The 15,590-nt window shown below is 38.7% G+C and overlaps 2 protein-coding genes across 2 annotated transcripts; both read left to right on the top strand.

The window, feature by feature from the left end:
* The first annotated feature begins 11,782 nt into the window (after positions 1 to 11,782).
* On the top strand, positions 11,783 to 12,484 carry LOC117612117 (classical arabinogalactan protein 9-like). Its single transcript, XM_034340860.1, has one exon. It carries the CDS (start codon positions 11,876 to 11,878, stop codon positions 12,290 to 12,292), a length of 417 nt encoding a protein of 138 aa, XP_034196751.1. The 5' UTR covers positions 11,783 to 11,875; the 3' UTR covers positions 12,293 to 12,484.
* A 1,973-nt stretch (positions 12,485 to 14,457) lies between these two features.
* Positions 14,458 to 15,071, top strand: LOC117612118 (classical arabinogalactan protein 1-like). Its single transcript, XM_034340861.1, has one exon. It carries the CDS (start codon positions 14,507 to 14,509, stop codon positions 14,846 to 14,848), a length of 342 nt encoding a protein of 113 aa, XP_034196752.1. The 5' UTR covers positions 14,458 to 14,506; the 3' UTR covers positions 14,849 to 15,071.
* Positions 15,072 to 15,590: the final 519 nt, after the last annotated feature.

Genomic DNA, 15,590 nt, shown 5'->3' on the forward strand with positions numbered 1-15,590 from the left:
ACCATGTAGAAACTGATTTTCCCTTATATTATTCATATGATCATTATACAATATATATAAAGTCTGTAGAGAATAATCTACAGTTACAACAAGTCATTATCTATAGTTATGGTCTAATAACAACGTAACTGACAACTGTCCATTTCCTATCATTAGTAGGATTAACTATTGTAACTCCATAACACTCAAGAGTCAACTTTAAACAGAGCTTCTTCAACCTTTTTCACAAGACTGTTGAAGGAAACCCTCAATATTTTCTCTCCAGCTTCTTCAAGCTATAGAGATTGAGATGGCGACACAATTCCCAGATGATGCATGTGGGTCGGTCGTTTTGTCTCTCCCAAGTATTGATCAAAAGATATTGATGTACAAATGATGGGTTCATTAAATGTTTAGTATCCAACTTAGAGTGTTTATTAAGAAGTACCTGAGGGAGGGATCCACCAGTATGGGAACAATAACAAGGTTATTTAACAAAAAAAATATCATTTTTTCCTTGCATTTAACAGAATATGTTAACAAAATTCACGGCAGGACCATTTGTCCTAACAAAAGTGAAGTTAAATGACCATGGAAACGATTTTGGAAATTGAGGGACTTAAAATGCAAATTGGGTTTAAGTTCAGGAACTCATAAAATTATTAACCCTTACATAGCGAGTGGGAAGATAAGGTGGACGGAGAAATAGGACAAGGGTGGAAATAGCAACATTCTTTCCCATGCCTAGACTTAGAGCACTTCTACCCATTTGACATAGCAGTTACTATTCACATGAGATATGACGAGAGATTGTATGAATTTTGGTGTGGGAACTGAAGAACATGGTTAAGTATTTATAGAAAAAAAAATTCTCAATTTTTTGGTTTTTTTTTTTGCCACTAACGTCAGCTTGCCCATGCAAATCTTGTCTTTGGGCTTGCCCAGTTTCATGGGGCCCACTTCTTGCCATGACAATTTTTCCTTTATGGATATGGTTTTTGGAGCTGAAGCCCCCTTGAATAGGTGAAAGTGCTCTTACCAAACATGGGAAATCAATCCCAAATCCCATTTTCCATAAACCAAATGCCCTTGAGAATTCATAAAATTAAGGCTTAATTATCGATATGCCCTTTGTGCTTCATTGAAAATCTCACTTTGCTCCCTACATTTCAAACTGAGTCAATATGCCCCATGTGCTTTCTTTTTGAGTTCCCCATTACCTCATTCCATTAGTTTGGTCAGTAAAACCGTTAACTTGCTGACGTGACATAGGTATTTAAGTAATTTTAGCTATTAATGACAGGACCCACCTTGAATTCCTCAAAATTAGGGACAAATCATGTGGTATCCAACATCAAACTGATGCCGGGCCCATTTACTAACATCAAGCCTCTTTTTCCAAATTAAGGAAAAGATGAACGAGACTTTCTGCCGAACTTTCGGCATAGTCTCCTCCCTTGAAAAGTGGACATTTCCTAAAAATTTAACCTGTCAAATACATTAATAAATCTCATTCAACAGCATGTACTATGTAATAATACACAATTTACATAATAGGCTTACAGCCTTACATCCAACCCTAAGAGCATTTCCAGCAATTAGCCCCTTGCCATGGCAAGGGGAGCCCTAGGGCAGCTACTATTCACGTGAATAGTGGCTGCCTTAACCTCCCCTCGTGAATAGTGGCTGCCTTAGCCTCCCTCCCAGCAAAGTGTGTTTCTAGCAGTTTAGGCTTGCCATGGCAAATACTATTCATTTTTTATTATTTTTTTCACAACTTTGTTTACTTAAACAATTAATTTGGATAATATTTTCGGATAAGATTTTTGGGTTCCTACGTGTCAATACTATTCATATCAGATAAGATTTTTTGTTTCAAATTTCAGATAAATTTCAAATTTCAGATACATTTCAAAATTCAAATTTCAGATAAATTTAAAATGTCAAATTTCATATACATTTCGAAATTCAAATTTTAGATAAATTTCAGATAAGATTTTCACCATTTAAGATTGCACCACATGTCGTATCTATCTGCCTAAATTTTTCTATAAAACCAGAGGCTCAGGTCATACCTCCCACACCAGATCTTCTCTACATTTCCATTTCTCATATTTTAGATTTCATTCTCCATTCTCAATGGCAGACATGCAAGAGGTTTTGGAGAGGCAAGAGCGAGAAACTAGAGAAAGAATGCGTAGACGAGCTGCAAGCAAAAGGGCGCAGAGAGAACTAGATGAGCAACTTGGCATAGCAGTTGCTTTGCTGGAGGAAGAAAACCAGGTCGCCGTGGTTCACGAGAAGGCCGTGGCCCAAATGTGGACAGACATAGACATTCTCGGGGTAAGAATCTTATGGAAGATTATTTTATCCCACAATCTCTGTACTCTGATGTTCATTTTCGAGGGAGATATAGAATGCAACCCCATTTGTTCAATAAAGTCATGCATGATATTTGCAATTATGATGAATACTTTGTTCAAAAGAAAATTGTGCTGGAAATTTGGGACTTCTTCCCGAGCAAAAGTTCACAGCTGTGATACGAATGTTGGCGTATGGGTCATCTGCTGATCAGGTGGATGAGATTGCCCGGATGGGGAAGTCCACTATTTTGGAGAGCTTGGTGCGATTTTGTGATGCAGTGGAAACTCTGTACACCAGAGACTACCTCCGCAGACCTACGCCCAGGACCTGCAACGGCTTCTCCAAAAAGCTGAGTCTCGAGGATTTCCTGGCATGATTGGTAGCATTGACTGCATGCACTGGCAGTGAAAAAATTGTCCAACTGCTTGGCAAGGGGATTACGGAAATAGAAAATGGCAGAAAAGTATCATCCTGGAAGCAGTTGCTGGTTTTGATACATGGGTTTGGCACGCCTTCTTCGGAGTTGCCGGATCTCAAAACGATTTGAATGTCCTAGGTCAATCCCCGGTGTTCAATGATGTTTTGAGAGGTGAAGCCCCAAATATCACATATGAAATTAACAATACCATCTACCACGGGTATTATCTAGCTGATGGCATCTACCCGAGGTGGACAACATTTGTGAAAACAATTCCACATCCCAGATCCCATAAGCAAAAAATTTTTGCTCGCTATCAAGAGGGGTACAGAAAAGATGTTGAGAGGTGCTTTGGTATCCTTCAAGCCCGGTGGGCTATTATCAGGGGCGCGGCACGTCTATTTGACGAGGAGGTGCTTAGGAGTATAATGATGATTATCTTGTGCTTAGGAGTATAATGATGACTTATATCATCCTCCACAACATGATTGTGGAAGATGAATATGATTACGATGCTTATGAAGTGTATGAACCAAATCCCATGGACACGGCCCTAACACGAATTTATGAAAAACCAGTGGGGCCAAATGGAGAACCAGTGCAGCATGAACCGTTGGTTAGAGATGGTAGTTTCATGCCCCGTATGATTGATCACTACACGGAGATGCAATGGTCGTATATTCATGAACGCCGTTAAGTTGACTTGATGGAGCATTTATGGGTGGTGAAAGGCAATGAAGATGAATGAAGTGAAGTGAAGATGTTTTTTTTTTTTAATTTATTATGTTTATGTTGTATTTTTAGTTATGCTTTGTTTTTTTTATGCTTTAGTTGTGGGTTGTTTATTTTTTATGCTTTGGTTGTGGGTTGTTTATTTTTTATGCTTTGGTTTGCTTTTTGTGGTTTGCTTTTTATGTATGGAATGTTTTGAATAAAAAGGAATTTTGTTGAATATTTTCTTTATTCACTAAAAGAAAATCAATACAACTAATAAAATAAAATACATGAATTAAACAAAACAAAAAATACAATGAAATGAAAGGCAAGTAAACTAAGACATGAAAGGCAAGCAAACTATTTTAATGGTTTTCATCATTTAACCAATCCGTGTTGCTAGGTCCATCGTCACGAAAAAGTCTTCGTCTCATAACATCCATTCATTCTAGCTTCCAAAATTGTTTTGTTTTAGGAAAATATGGCTTGTATCCATGGCCATGGTTTCCCGATCTTTTTTTTCAATGTTTTGTTCGCGTACATACTCCCTTTGTTTGCGTACATACTCTCTTTCTTTTGCATATTCTAGTTGAATTGCCATATCGTGCTCTTGTTGTTTCAAGTCCATTTCAATTCTCATGGCTTGGTGCTTTGAAAGTTCCTCCAAAAATTTAGATGCATTCTTGCTAGAATTACTCCCTCTCTTCGCCTTCGCCGCCTTCCTCCCAATAGGCCTTGGCTCCTTTTCGATGGGTGAGTCTTGACTCATCGGGGAATCCATAGGTGAATCCGATGCCGGTGTCTCATGAAGTGGAGTCTCGTTCAAGACTACCGTCGGACCCGGTTGGAATAATTTGGAATCTCTTACAAGTCTTCACCACCTCCCAACAATGGGTATGGTTGAAACTTTTTTTCCTTGCCCAGTAGCACCAAACCACATTTGTGCTTGCATAATCTATATAAAAAAAATTAAATGGAAATGCAAGAAACTTTAAAAAATATTGGCAATGCAACATGTAAAAAAAAAACTAATGCAAATTCAATAAATTTTAAAAAAATGCAACATGTATAAAAAAAAAAAAAAACTAAAGACATATTAACAAAATATATAAATTGCAAGAAACATTTAAATAAAAATTAATATGACATAGAAATTAATAGAACGAAAATGACAAATAATTTACCTCACTGCTAAGGTTTTCTCCGCTTCTATGGTTGTCCATCGCTTTTGCCAAGGCATTTCTCCATTTCGCCAACTCTTTATTAAGAATTTTCCACCTACTAGATAATGTCATTTCTGTACGTGTCGAACCAATTGCCCTTTCACAAAATGCCTGATGAATTTTTTTCCACATATGAGAAAATTTAATCTCATTGCCCATTACGGGACAATGACTAACTTGGACCCAAGCCTCACACAAGCTAACATCTTCCATCATGCTCCATGCCCCTCCATTTTCACTAGAAGAACCCATAATATGATAGAGAAAAATACAACTTGAAAGTGAAAAAAATATTGAGTAGAAAGTGAATAATAGTAGAAGGAGGAGAAAATGTAAGAGGATTTGGTGTTAAAAGTGAAGAGTATTGGTTGGTATTTAAAAAATTTCCTTTTTTTTTCATTTTTTTATTGCAGAAAAATTGGCTGGCGTTGGATTGAAGGAAAAAATCGAATCGGAGAGCCAATACGCCAACACGTGTAGCATAGCAGTTAACGGCTACTGTAGCGCAACATTTGAAATTTTTTTTAACGTTGGCGCACGCATTCTGTAAAAAAAATTTGAAACCTGAAGGGCTGACGCCACGCTAGCGTCAGCCATGACGTCACAGCCCTCGGGCTCTTGCTCGGGCCAAACTCCACTTCGGGCCAGCCCAGTCTCGTGGCCCCCACCTCTTGCCCGGGCTACCTTTTGTTGCTGGAAACCCGTTTTTCTCCCAAACCCCCCCCAGCCCGAGTCCAGCCTTAGTTGCTGGAGTTGCTCTAACATGGGCAATAACAGAGCATATCTAAAGGAAGACTTCAGTTTACAACCTAAATGAAGTTCAACGGAAAATTAAACAAATAGAAATGCCCAACCAAAATAATAGTTTAAGTCGCAGTTGCACATAGGTGAAACTCCAGACTATCTAAGTACCCCTTTGTGAGGGATCAAGCCACACGTAGTTTTTATATCAACAACCATGATTCAGATAATATTCGATTATTTAAAGTAAAGCCAATGATTTAATTTAGATTCATTACAACATCAAATTTGACATGACAACCACTGAACACTTTATGAGTTCCTTTCCTTTTATCAATTCTTTCCCGCAACTATACCCTCTCCAAGGTGTACGTTGCCGAACAACACTTTCCAAACTATAAATCAGACTTTCATACCTATGCAGATACTCACGAAGCACCAGTTCAAGAATCACAACCCGAAAACGAATCTGCATATATATATATATACCAGGAGAAGAACAATCCTCAATAACCATGTGGCCAGGGAGGAGCCCTCCAAACTGGGGATTAGGCTGACCAGTATGCACAATAGAATCCTCAATACTCGTGAGCATGTGACAAGTCCTACGTGCGTAAACTACCCTGCTAAAGGTCTACGGAACACCCCATCAAGGGTACTCGGGTTCTGATCATATCCAAGTATCTATTTCCATGTATCCAAGTATCCATGTCCACTGTTTCCAAATATTAGTATCCAAGGGGAGGTACCAGTAAAAACAATACAACACGGGAATCGTTTGGTTGAACCACATGGAGGAATCCTCAACAATCATGTGGCTAGGGATGAGCCATCCAATCGGGAGATTGGGCTCACCAACACACACAGCAGAATCCTCAATACTTGTGCGCCTGTGATAAGTCCTACATGCGCAGACTACCCCGCTAAGAGAATACGATAACACCCCGTCAAGGGTGCCCAGGTTTCGACATATCCAAACCATAACCACAGTTTTCAAGTATCCATCAATTCCAGAATCAGTATCCGAATGGGGTACATGAGATGGCGTGCCATCGCCAAGATCCAAAATCCAATTTCATAAACTACTATATAATAAAGATAATACTCTCAAAATTAAATTTCCAAAACAAATCGTTTCCATATAACAAAAATATATATAATAAAATCATATCCATACTTCCTTTTTGAAAACCATATTAAAACCATAATTAAGAAAAACATCGAGACTAATTAAGCCCATTCGATTTAATTAATATTCAAATCACTATTCATATACTTAGGAAATATACAACCTCTGAAAATTCCACAAGACAAGATAATAAAATCCAAAACACCATATTTAAATTTCCCAAAATCGTAGCCCATCAATATATTCCTACTAATTTCGACATTCTCAAAGATATTGCAAATCAAAGTCCAATAACCACATAAACTAATGCACCAAAACCAAAATCCATAACATACCCAAAGCCAGCATAACCCTTATTATTCACTTTCCAAGACACCCTTTTAAAAACTCGCATCGATATCCCATGTACCCACAACTCAAACACATAGACATATATTTGAGTGTAAACATGTAATCGACATTTAATTATATCCTTATTGTCACTAAACCCCTCTATCAAGCCTTTAGTGAATTGTAATAACAATCATCAAAATAAAGCGATAATAATCATATTAATGATAATAATAATAATAATAATAATAATAATAATAATAATAATAATAATAATAATAATAATACTAATACTACTACTACTACTACTAACAAAAGTAATCCTTGGAAATCCCATAATCATATCTTCCAAACACGTACCCCTAAATTAGGAGCTACGTAATAAGTCCCTCATGCGTTCAAGCTAATGCATAGAAATCTTTTTCTTTCTAGTTTATCATAGAATTTTAGTGAGCCTCTCGCCACTTACTTTCCGTTCCATCTTATTCACATTTTGCTTAAACATATTGCTTGTTGATATATAATTTGACTTTTCCTAACATATCAAAAGGCACAAATACATCTTGCATCACGGAATTTTAAATTCTTTCTTTCTAATTCAGTAATGAAGATTTGGGGATTCAAACTTGTAATCTATTCCGAAACACGTGACGGTCTCAAAAGTCTATTGAACATGTCCTAAAAATTTGGTCTCGATCAAGCAGTCGAATTGCTCACGATCGCGCGATCAAATGGTCACCGTTTTACACAAATTTTGAGTCATATAATTGGAGCATCTAGAACTCGATTCTCGATCCGCGAATTCCTACACAATCCTAGAGGTAGATCAACATATTTGAAAATGGAATTGATCCAACGATCCGAATATATCGAACCCGGATAACGCCTAATATGAGTAAATCCGTTCAACTGTCAAAAGATAACCAAATTCAAATCCGAGCATACCGTCATGCTTGGGACGACATGGGGAGCATTCTAGGACCAAATGGGTTACCCAAACATGGCCCCACGCACTGTCTCTTGAGAAAATTTCGGTGATCGGAAAATTCTCATAACACCCATCAATACCTATACCTACATGATCAGGACAACGAGTGGAGCAATTTTTGGTCTTGGGCCATGGTCAAAAAGTGATCGGAACTTGCTTGAAACTCGAGCCAAAAAGTGGCCAAAACTTTGATTCGAAAAACGAGTTTCAAAACTTCAAAATCAATCCTAATCAACCCAACCATCAGCTAGAGCACGTTGAAAGGATGACAAATTTGGTAGCCCGAATCGTCTGAATCAACGGGGAAAAATTTACGTAAAATCTGGCAATTTTAAGCAGTTTTCGACGACTAGAGTGGCTAGCTTCGTCGGAGGTACGGTAGGTCGGGAATAGGAAGGCAGCTCGGTCATTTTGGTACTGGCCTCGTCAAATTTGGTGGCCAAATGAGAGAATTGCAGGCCAAAGAATGGTCGGCTGGAACATGTCGCGCAAGAGGAGATGAGAGAGAGAGAGAGAGAGAGAGAGAGAGAGAGAAGAAAAATCTGTTTATAAAATTTCAACATCAAGTTATTTATGGTTGTGCCACTGCACTTCAGTTGATAGTAACTTCTTCGTTACAACTCCGATTTGAGCCCACTACGTGTCTGCCAACTCTTATCAACGCGCTCTACGCAATGGTGCTATTCAATTATCAAAAATCCTACCAGATTAAAAATGGAAAAAATGGCCTATCCCAAAGGCAAAATTGTGATTCGATAATTTAATTTAATTTAACAATTTAACAAATAAGTAAAATTGAGGTCAGTGTGTTACAATTAAAAATTCTCATAATTTAAAAACATTTTAATAATAAAATAAATTAGAAAAGAGGCAAAAAATAAATCCCCCACCACCACAACCCAACCCTTCCCCATCACCAACAACCACCCCCAACCCATGCTTAACATTCCCTCCCCATCTTGCCTCCCTGATTTCTCCTCCGCCATGTTAAAAAATCAATAACAAAATAAAGTTCTTCAATATGAGTTTACTGTTTATAAACTCCAATCGCATAATCCTCATGGTTGCATAGAGAATATGTGAAAATGACAAGCATGAAATGAAATCAAACCCAACTAGAGAAGATAAGAGAACTTGCGCCTTGGGGTTTTGGCATTTAGGTAATTTGTTGGGATGGCTACGGCTTGGGGCAAATTGGATTTGTGAGGTTGGGTGTGGATTTGGGGTGTCAGCTCGGGGTGAGTATGGCTGGGGGTTGAAAGTGGCTAGATGGGTTAGGATTGATTGTTATTAATAGTTTGGGGTGGATGCATCAGTTGGGTGGGGATATCATATTTGAATAATGGCGGAGTGGTGGCCACAAGTTGGGGGCGGGTGGAGGCGGGTGGCGGGTGGCGGGTGGTGGTGGGGAAGGGTTGGGTTGTTGTGGTGGTGTTCATCCATTTTGATTTTAATCCTGTGATGGTAGGGCAAAGTTCCTCATTGGCTTGACAACCATTGATGGTCAACAAGTCAACTTTCTTTTGTGCATGAGCGTGCCACTGCTAGCAGTTCAAAACCCTAGCCGACTTCTAAAAAATAGATTACTTGTGAATTTGGGTGAGGAATATGTCCCAAGTAAGTTCTTTTCTTGCCTCAAACTAGTGAAGACTTCACAATTTTTCACAGTACAAAATTGGTGGTTCTTGGCAGAATAAATGAAAAGAAGACAGACTACTTTAAGCAGAACTGCCTATTACAGGACTCAAAAAGCAAAATGGCGACTCCAGAGATGACAACAGGATGTTGGACTTCGATTTCTGTCTGGGTAGCTGCATTTGGACTGGGCTGGATTGGCTGTGTTTGTGCTGGATTGGATTGTTAACACCTTCAACTGATGAGTTTCAATTGGAAGTCGATACCAACGTTTGAGTTTGGCAGAGCTTCAATTTTATTTCGAGCTATGGAAAGCTTGCTGAACGGGAAGAACTGAGGCCTCTCCAATCTGAATGGGGACAGAAGTGGCTAAATTGATGGTCACTGAGTTGGAACTGCGCTATGGTGCCTGTTCTGCTTGACCAAGGCTTTCTGTAAATTTGTTGAGGTTTTCATATTTGTGAAGAAAAAAAACCCTGACTCTGCTTGACTTGGCTTTATGCTGAACCAAATTTGTAAAGAGAGAAATCTCGCTTTGTAAAACTGTTTCTTGTAACTGAACTGAAATAAAAGATTTTGAATCATAGCTGATTTGTTCTTTGTGACTCAATGAGCTTTGGTTGTTTCAGTGTTTGAAGGCTTTTGAGATTAAGTGATCATTTTGAGTTTGTCAATTGCGCCCTTGAGACTTTTTGTTTTGATTGATTTTTTGGTTGTCTTTCATCTATTCACCCTCTCTCTTATTTTATAGGAAATGTTGGAGTGGGTTTTTTAATCTTTGAATAATGGGCGGCAAATATTTTCAAAAAATCTTTCTTTTTAAATGCCACAAAAAGGGGAGGTTATCTATTCTGGCAGGAAAGAACCATCAACAGTCAATTCCCGTGGTGGTCTTTTCCTTGCTTTTCTGAAAGAAAGACCAACTCTCTTTGTTCTCTGTTTGTTCCTTGTAAAGAGAAAGAACACAATCTGTCATAATGGTCATTTTGCTTTTCCTGTTGAACAACTCCTTTGCTCCCTATTTATCTCTTGAGAATGTACTATGCTTATCTCTTGGAAAGGCCACCTGTTTTGGTGCAAAGTTTTTCTGTATATATATATAAAGAGATTTTGATCTTTTTGGCTGCAGAAATTTGGAGAAGTTTTCCTTTTATACCTGCATTCATTAACTCTTTGTCAACTCCCCTGTAGTAGTTGAAATTTTTGACTTTTCAAAGTTAGGTAGTCACGTGCGGCTCTTTTGGGAAAGCATTTTTTAGTAAGAAAAGATATGCTGACTTGCTTTTGAGATCAAGTGGCGAGAATTCTTCAAAAGGAGCTTAATCCAATTTCTTAGAGGTTTTCGACCTGCTTGGTATTGAATTACCATTTAACTGGCACTTTTATTGGTTTATTTACTTATTAATTTTGTGTTTTTAAACCTCTGCCACTTTTGCAAAGGACATGGGCCTCTAATGTTGTTTTGGGCTGCTTTCCTTTTCTTCAAAAACCCAAGACTGTTCATTTATTATGGGCTTGACAAATTCTGGGCTGGGCTCGCAGAATTTTGAGAAATTAATCTGGGCTTTCTCTATTTTGGGCTGCTCCTCAGCTTCTTTTAAACATCAAGCCCAAGCTGTGCTCATGTTTGTGGGCTACATAAATAAGCTGGACTCGCAGTTTTTAGGCCCAAACAGGTGGTGGGGCTATTCGGGTGCTAGGGGCTTTAATTTGTTTTTTTTAAAGAACTTTCTAATTATTAAAATGTTTTAAACAGTTTTTTTTTTGAAAATTTTTAATAGCTAAAATATCTAAAATACTCATGCCATGTAAGCAAGTTAACAGTTTTATTGACCAAACTGATGGAAATGGGTAATGGGGGATGCAGAAATAAAACAGAGGGCATATTGACTCAGTTTGAAGTGTAAAGGGCAAAATGAGATTTTCGGTGAAGCAAACAGACACATTGATAATTAAACGTAAAATTAATCTGGCTGGAAAATTGGTCAACCTTACTCAAACTGGTTTTTTTGACTTGGCTTCAAAGTTTACGTGCGAAAAGGAAACTTCTTGGATTGAAACTTACCTGTACATCCAATAGCCAATACAACAAGCGCGTTCTGGCAAAGTCGGTGACACGGTTTCTAACCAAGTCCAACTACGTGCACGAAATCTGCACCGTCCAAGCCCCTTCAAATCCGCGTCAAAAAAATTTCTCAAAATCCAACGGTGATCTATTCACCAAACTCTCCTCAGCCATTTCCTATAAAACGCCCTCTCCCTTCTCCCCTTAAACCCATCCCGCGCTTCTCAATCTGCTTTTTAAACTCCCTCACTTTCTCTTTGTCTTCATTTTCTCGTCAATTCTCTCTACAATGGCTCGATCCAACGCTGTCGTTTTTGTGCTAATGGCTACTCTCTTGTTGGCCTCAACAAGGGCACAATCCACTGCATCTTCCCCAGCGAAGTCCCCTGCCTCTGCCCCTTCTCCATTGAGCACTCCACCCGCCGCCGCTCCTTCTCCTTTGAGCACTCCACCCGCTGCTTCACCTTCTCCTTTGAGTACCTCACCTTCTCCTTCGGGCACTCCACCCTCGTCTGCTCCTTCTAAATCTCCCGTCGCAGACTCTCCACCTTCTCCCCCATCGTCTTCCCCTGAATCTCCGGCCACCTCTCCCACTTCTTCGGGATCGCCCGTCCAAGCTCCTACACCCAACAGTGCCGTTTTGAACAGGTTCTCCCTCGCCGGATCTGTGGCCGTTGGGGTTTTCGCTGTCGCCATGCTTATGTAAAGAGGGGAAGAATAGCGGGTGTTTTATGAATTTTTAATCATTTGTTTTCATTTACCATTTGATTAATTCATTCCTTTTGTATTTGTTGATATATATATTTATGGGGATATACAGAGACACATTTTTTATCGTTTCATTGGTTATTGTCACGAGAATCTCAATCTAATTGTTTTCTGTTTACATTAAAAATTATATAATTTTGTGTTTGCAAATATATTTCCTTGTCATTGGGTATGGTTATGAATTTTCAAGAATTGAAGATCAATCTTCATCCGTCTGAAAAATCTTGAAACTTTAGATTTAATGTATTAAACGAACAGAGAAAGTTCATCCTGTATGAGGAAAACTTTATTGATGAACTTGAAAATTACAATCGGAGACATAAAGCCTGACTTTCGGTTTATAAAATCATAAAATAAAAGAACCTGAATAATATCAGATATACCTCAAACCAACTAAATAAATCCTCATTACAAGTTGGTAAAATTGTAGAAAATGTTTAAGGATAGAGGATTGAATTTTAATATAAGATTCAACCATTAATATGGGAGAAATCTTGCACAAGTTTGCCTCGCTAGAGATGGAAAATGAGATCTGGCACTTGAAAAGGAGCTTGATGTTGCGTGCTATTGAAGGTCAAGATCCTGTTGAAGAAGTTATAGTCAAGCTAGTTTGTGGTGGGTATAGTTGGACAAGTAATTGAATTGTGCCGATCGGACCTGTTTGTGGCCTTAATAGGGGAGAGCTGGATTACATTTGTAGTTCGAAGAGCTTGTTTGTGCCTTACAATTAAGTGATCATGCGGCACCAAAAAAAGAAGTATAATATCATGCCAGGTTCGAAGTGGTTTGTGCCTTACAATTAAGTGATTACAAATATGAAGGTAAAGAGTCCCACATTGGAAAGTTGAGAAACCTAGCAAGAGTTTATAAGGAGTTGGGTTACTCCCCCCATTGTCAATTGGTTTTGGGGTGGAACCTCAACTTCCTTCATGGTATCAGAGCGGGTTGCCCATGTGTGAAAGCCCAACGGCCACACGTGCTCCACGTCACCTAAAATGTGTTGTCCACGTGTTAGGCTTGAAAATTCGCCACACGTACGGGGGCATGTGAGAATGTGAAGGTTGTTTGGTCCCATATTGAAAAGTTGAGAAACTTAACAAGGGCTTATAAGGAGTTGGTTCCTTTACCTTGTTGTTTGGTTCCTAGTTGAACTTCTCGTTTTACCTTGTTGTTTGGTTCCTAGTTGAACAAAAGTTCTTTCTTTTGACAAAAAAGAAAAGAAAGGAAAAAACAACATTAAAGCCCTATCCATGTATTATACTGCCCTGGATCACTCCGTAGTTCATGAATATAATTTTTTTTGTTATCTTCAGCCAATGACACGTAAGATAATTTTTACACATATCATTGTGTTTTTAGAGGATGATAGCAAAATAATTTTATCCTCGTTACAAGTAAGTTTTTTCCTCTCCATCATTTTCTTTTTACCTTTTTTTGTAGAATTCATTCTAGCTTGTGTGCTTGCACAATCTCCTTTTATTCTGTTACGGGTGTGCAATGCATTCATTCTGTAACCAAAAGAGGCCCTATCCATGTGTTTTAGGAAATAAATTCAAACCATTCTTTTCCTGTGCAAAAAAGCCCTATCCTCATGTTCCTTCCTTTTGACTTCCGAAATAAATTACTAGGTTTTTTTTTCGGTCAGTAAATTACTAGGTTGTGTTGCAAAAAGCATTAGCATGTTAATGATGTTTCCAAGTCATTGGTCCCGCCCCCAGATTTCCATCCTCTCCAGAGTGGATCCCCGCAATCCCCTTTCTTTTCTCCTTACTCAGGAGACCAACCTTCCATTTCTCGACTGTTACAAATCCACACCAACCCCAACGTCACATCCAACGGCCCACCTCTCGCAACCTCAACGCCCGTGTACGATCCAGATTAACAGACAACTGTACCTTAGTGGAGGACCACCAAAGCCAAAAAAGAAACAAACGAACGTTTTAAACTTTGAACCAGCCAGGAACCGTGTCTTTCTCGTCAATACACCCAACACCGTCGGATCTTCTTTAAGAGGATCCAACGGATGCAAAATAAAGACGCATTGACTGCTTTACACTCCTCCACTATATATACTCTTTCTTTCTCTTTACTCTCTTTACAGGACCTTCCAGTACCTTCCATCTCTCTCTCTCTCTCTCTCTCTCTCTCCACAATGGCTTCCTCAAGCTCAACCCTCGTCGCTCTGATGCTTGTTGCACTGCTTGTGGGCCACACCATGGCGCAGTCTCCGGCTAAATCGCCGGCATTGTCTCCGACCAGATCGCCACCGGCTTCAGCTCCTTCTCCGTCGTCCGCCGCTCCATCGACGCCTAAGGTGAAATCTCCCCCCAGCCCTACTCCGTCGACCGCTCAGTCTCCGGCGAGTTCTCCTTCCTTGATCTCTGCTACTCCATCTGAAGCGCCTGCGCCGTCGGAGAACGGCGCCGTTTTGAACAGAATTTCTGCCTCCTCGTCCGTGGTGATTGGCCTCTGCGCCGTCGTTTTGGTTATGTAGTAGAAGGGGGAATTGGATATTTCGCTTTTGTTCTGAGCGTGTCTCTTGTGAGTCGTGATCTTTCGTTTTAATTTTTATTTAATTATTTTGGTTCTGGTTTCAGTTGCGTTGTTAAAACTTAAAACTTAATTGTGTGTTGTTAGTTGGTTTGGATAAATTATGAATTATATTATTGCTTGTATTAATGTTGTTAGTACTATTAAATTTATTATCCTTTCAATTCTGATTTTATTTTTCTGTTCTTTTACTGCGAAATACAAAATTGACGGTACACTTCTTCACTCAAGTTTTTTAAAATAAAAAAAACAGATAAATGATTTCACAAAAAAACAGAGTTGTAAATGTGGTGCAACGCAGGATCTAATTGGATGACAGTTGTAAATGTTTTCAAAAATGAAGGACGAAAATGCAAAACAGTATAATTTAGAGACCATTTCTATAATTAAGTAACTGCATCATAGACCACAAACTGCAAAAGAAGGCTCCTTATATCATTCACCTTCGACAGAACAGTCCATGTTCATTAGTATTACGAGAAGACTACATGAATCATGAATCCATCCTTTCCCAAATCTTGAAAATCAAATGAATTTCATAAAACTTTTTTTATTTGAAATTGGGAATATGCACTACTACTAAGGGAAGGTTTTTGCATTCTTGAAGTTTAGATAAATAGTTATCTATAGGTAAGATTTTTGCATTCTTGAAGTTTAGATAAATAGTTATCTATAGGTTTATGGAT

The sequence above is a fragment of the Prunus dulcis genome, chromosome 8 (genome assembly GCF_902201215.1).
Source record: "Prunus dulcis chromosome 8, ALMONDv2, whole genome shotgun sequence".
Classification (NCBI taxonomy): Eukaryota; Viridiplantae; Streptophyta; class Magnoliopsida; order Rosales; family Rosaceae; genus Prunus; species Prunus dulcis.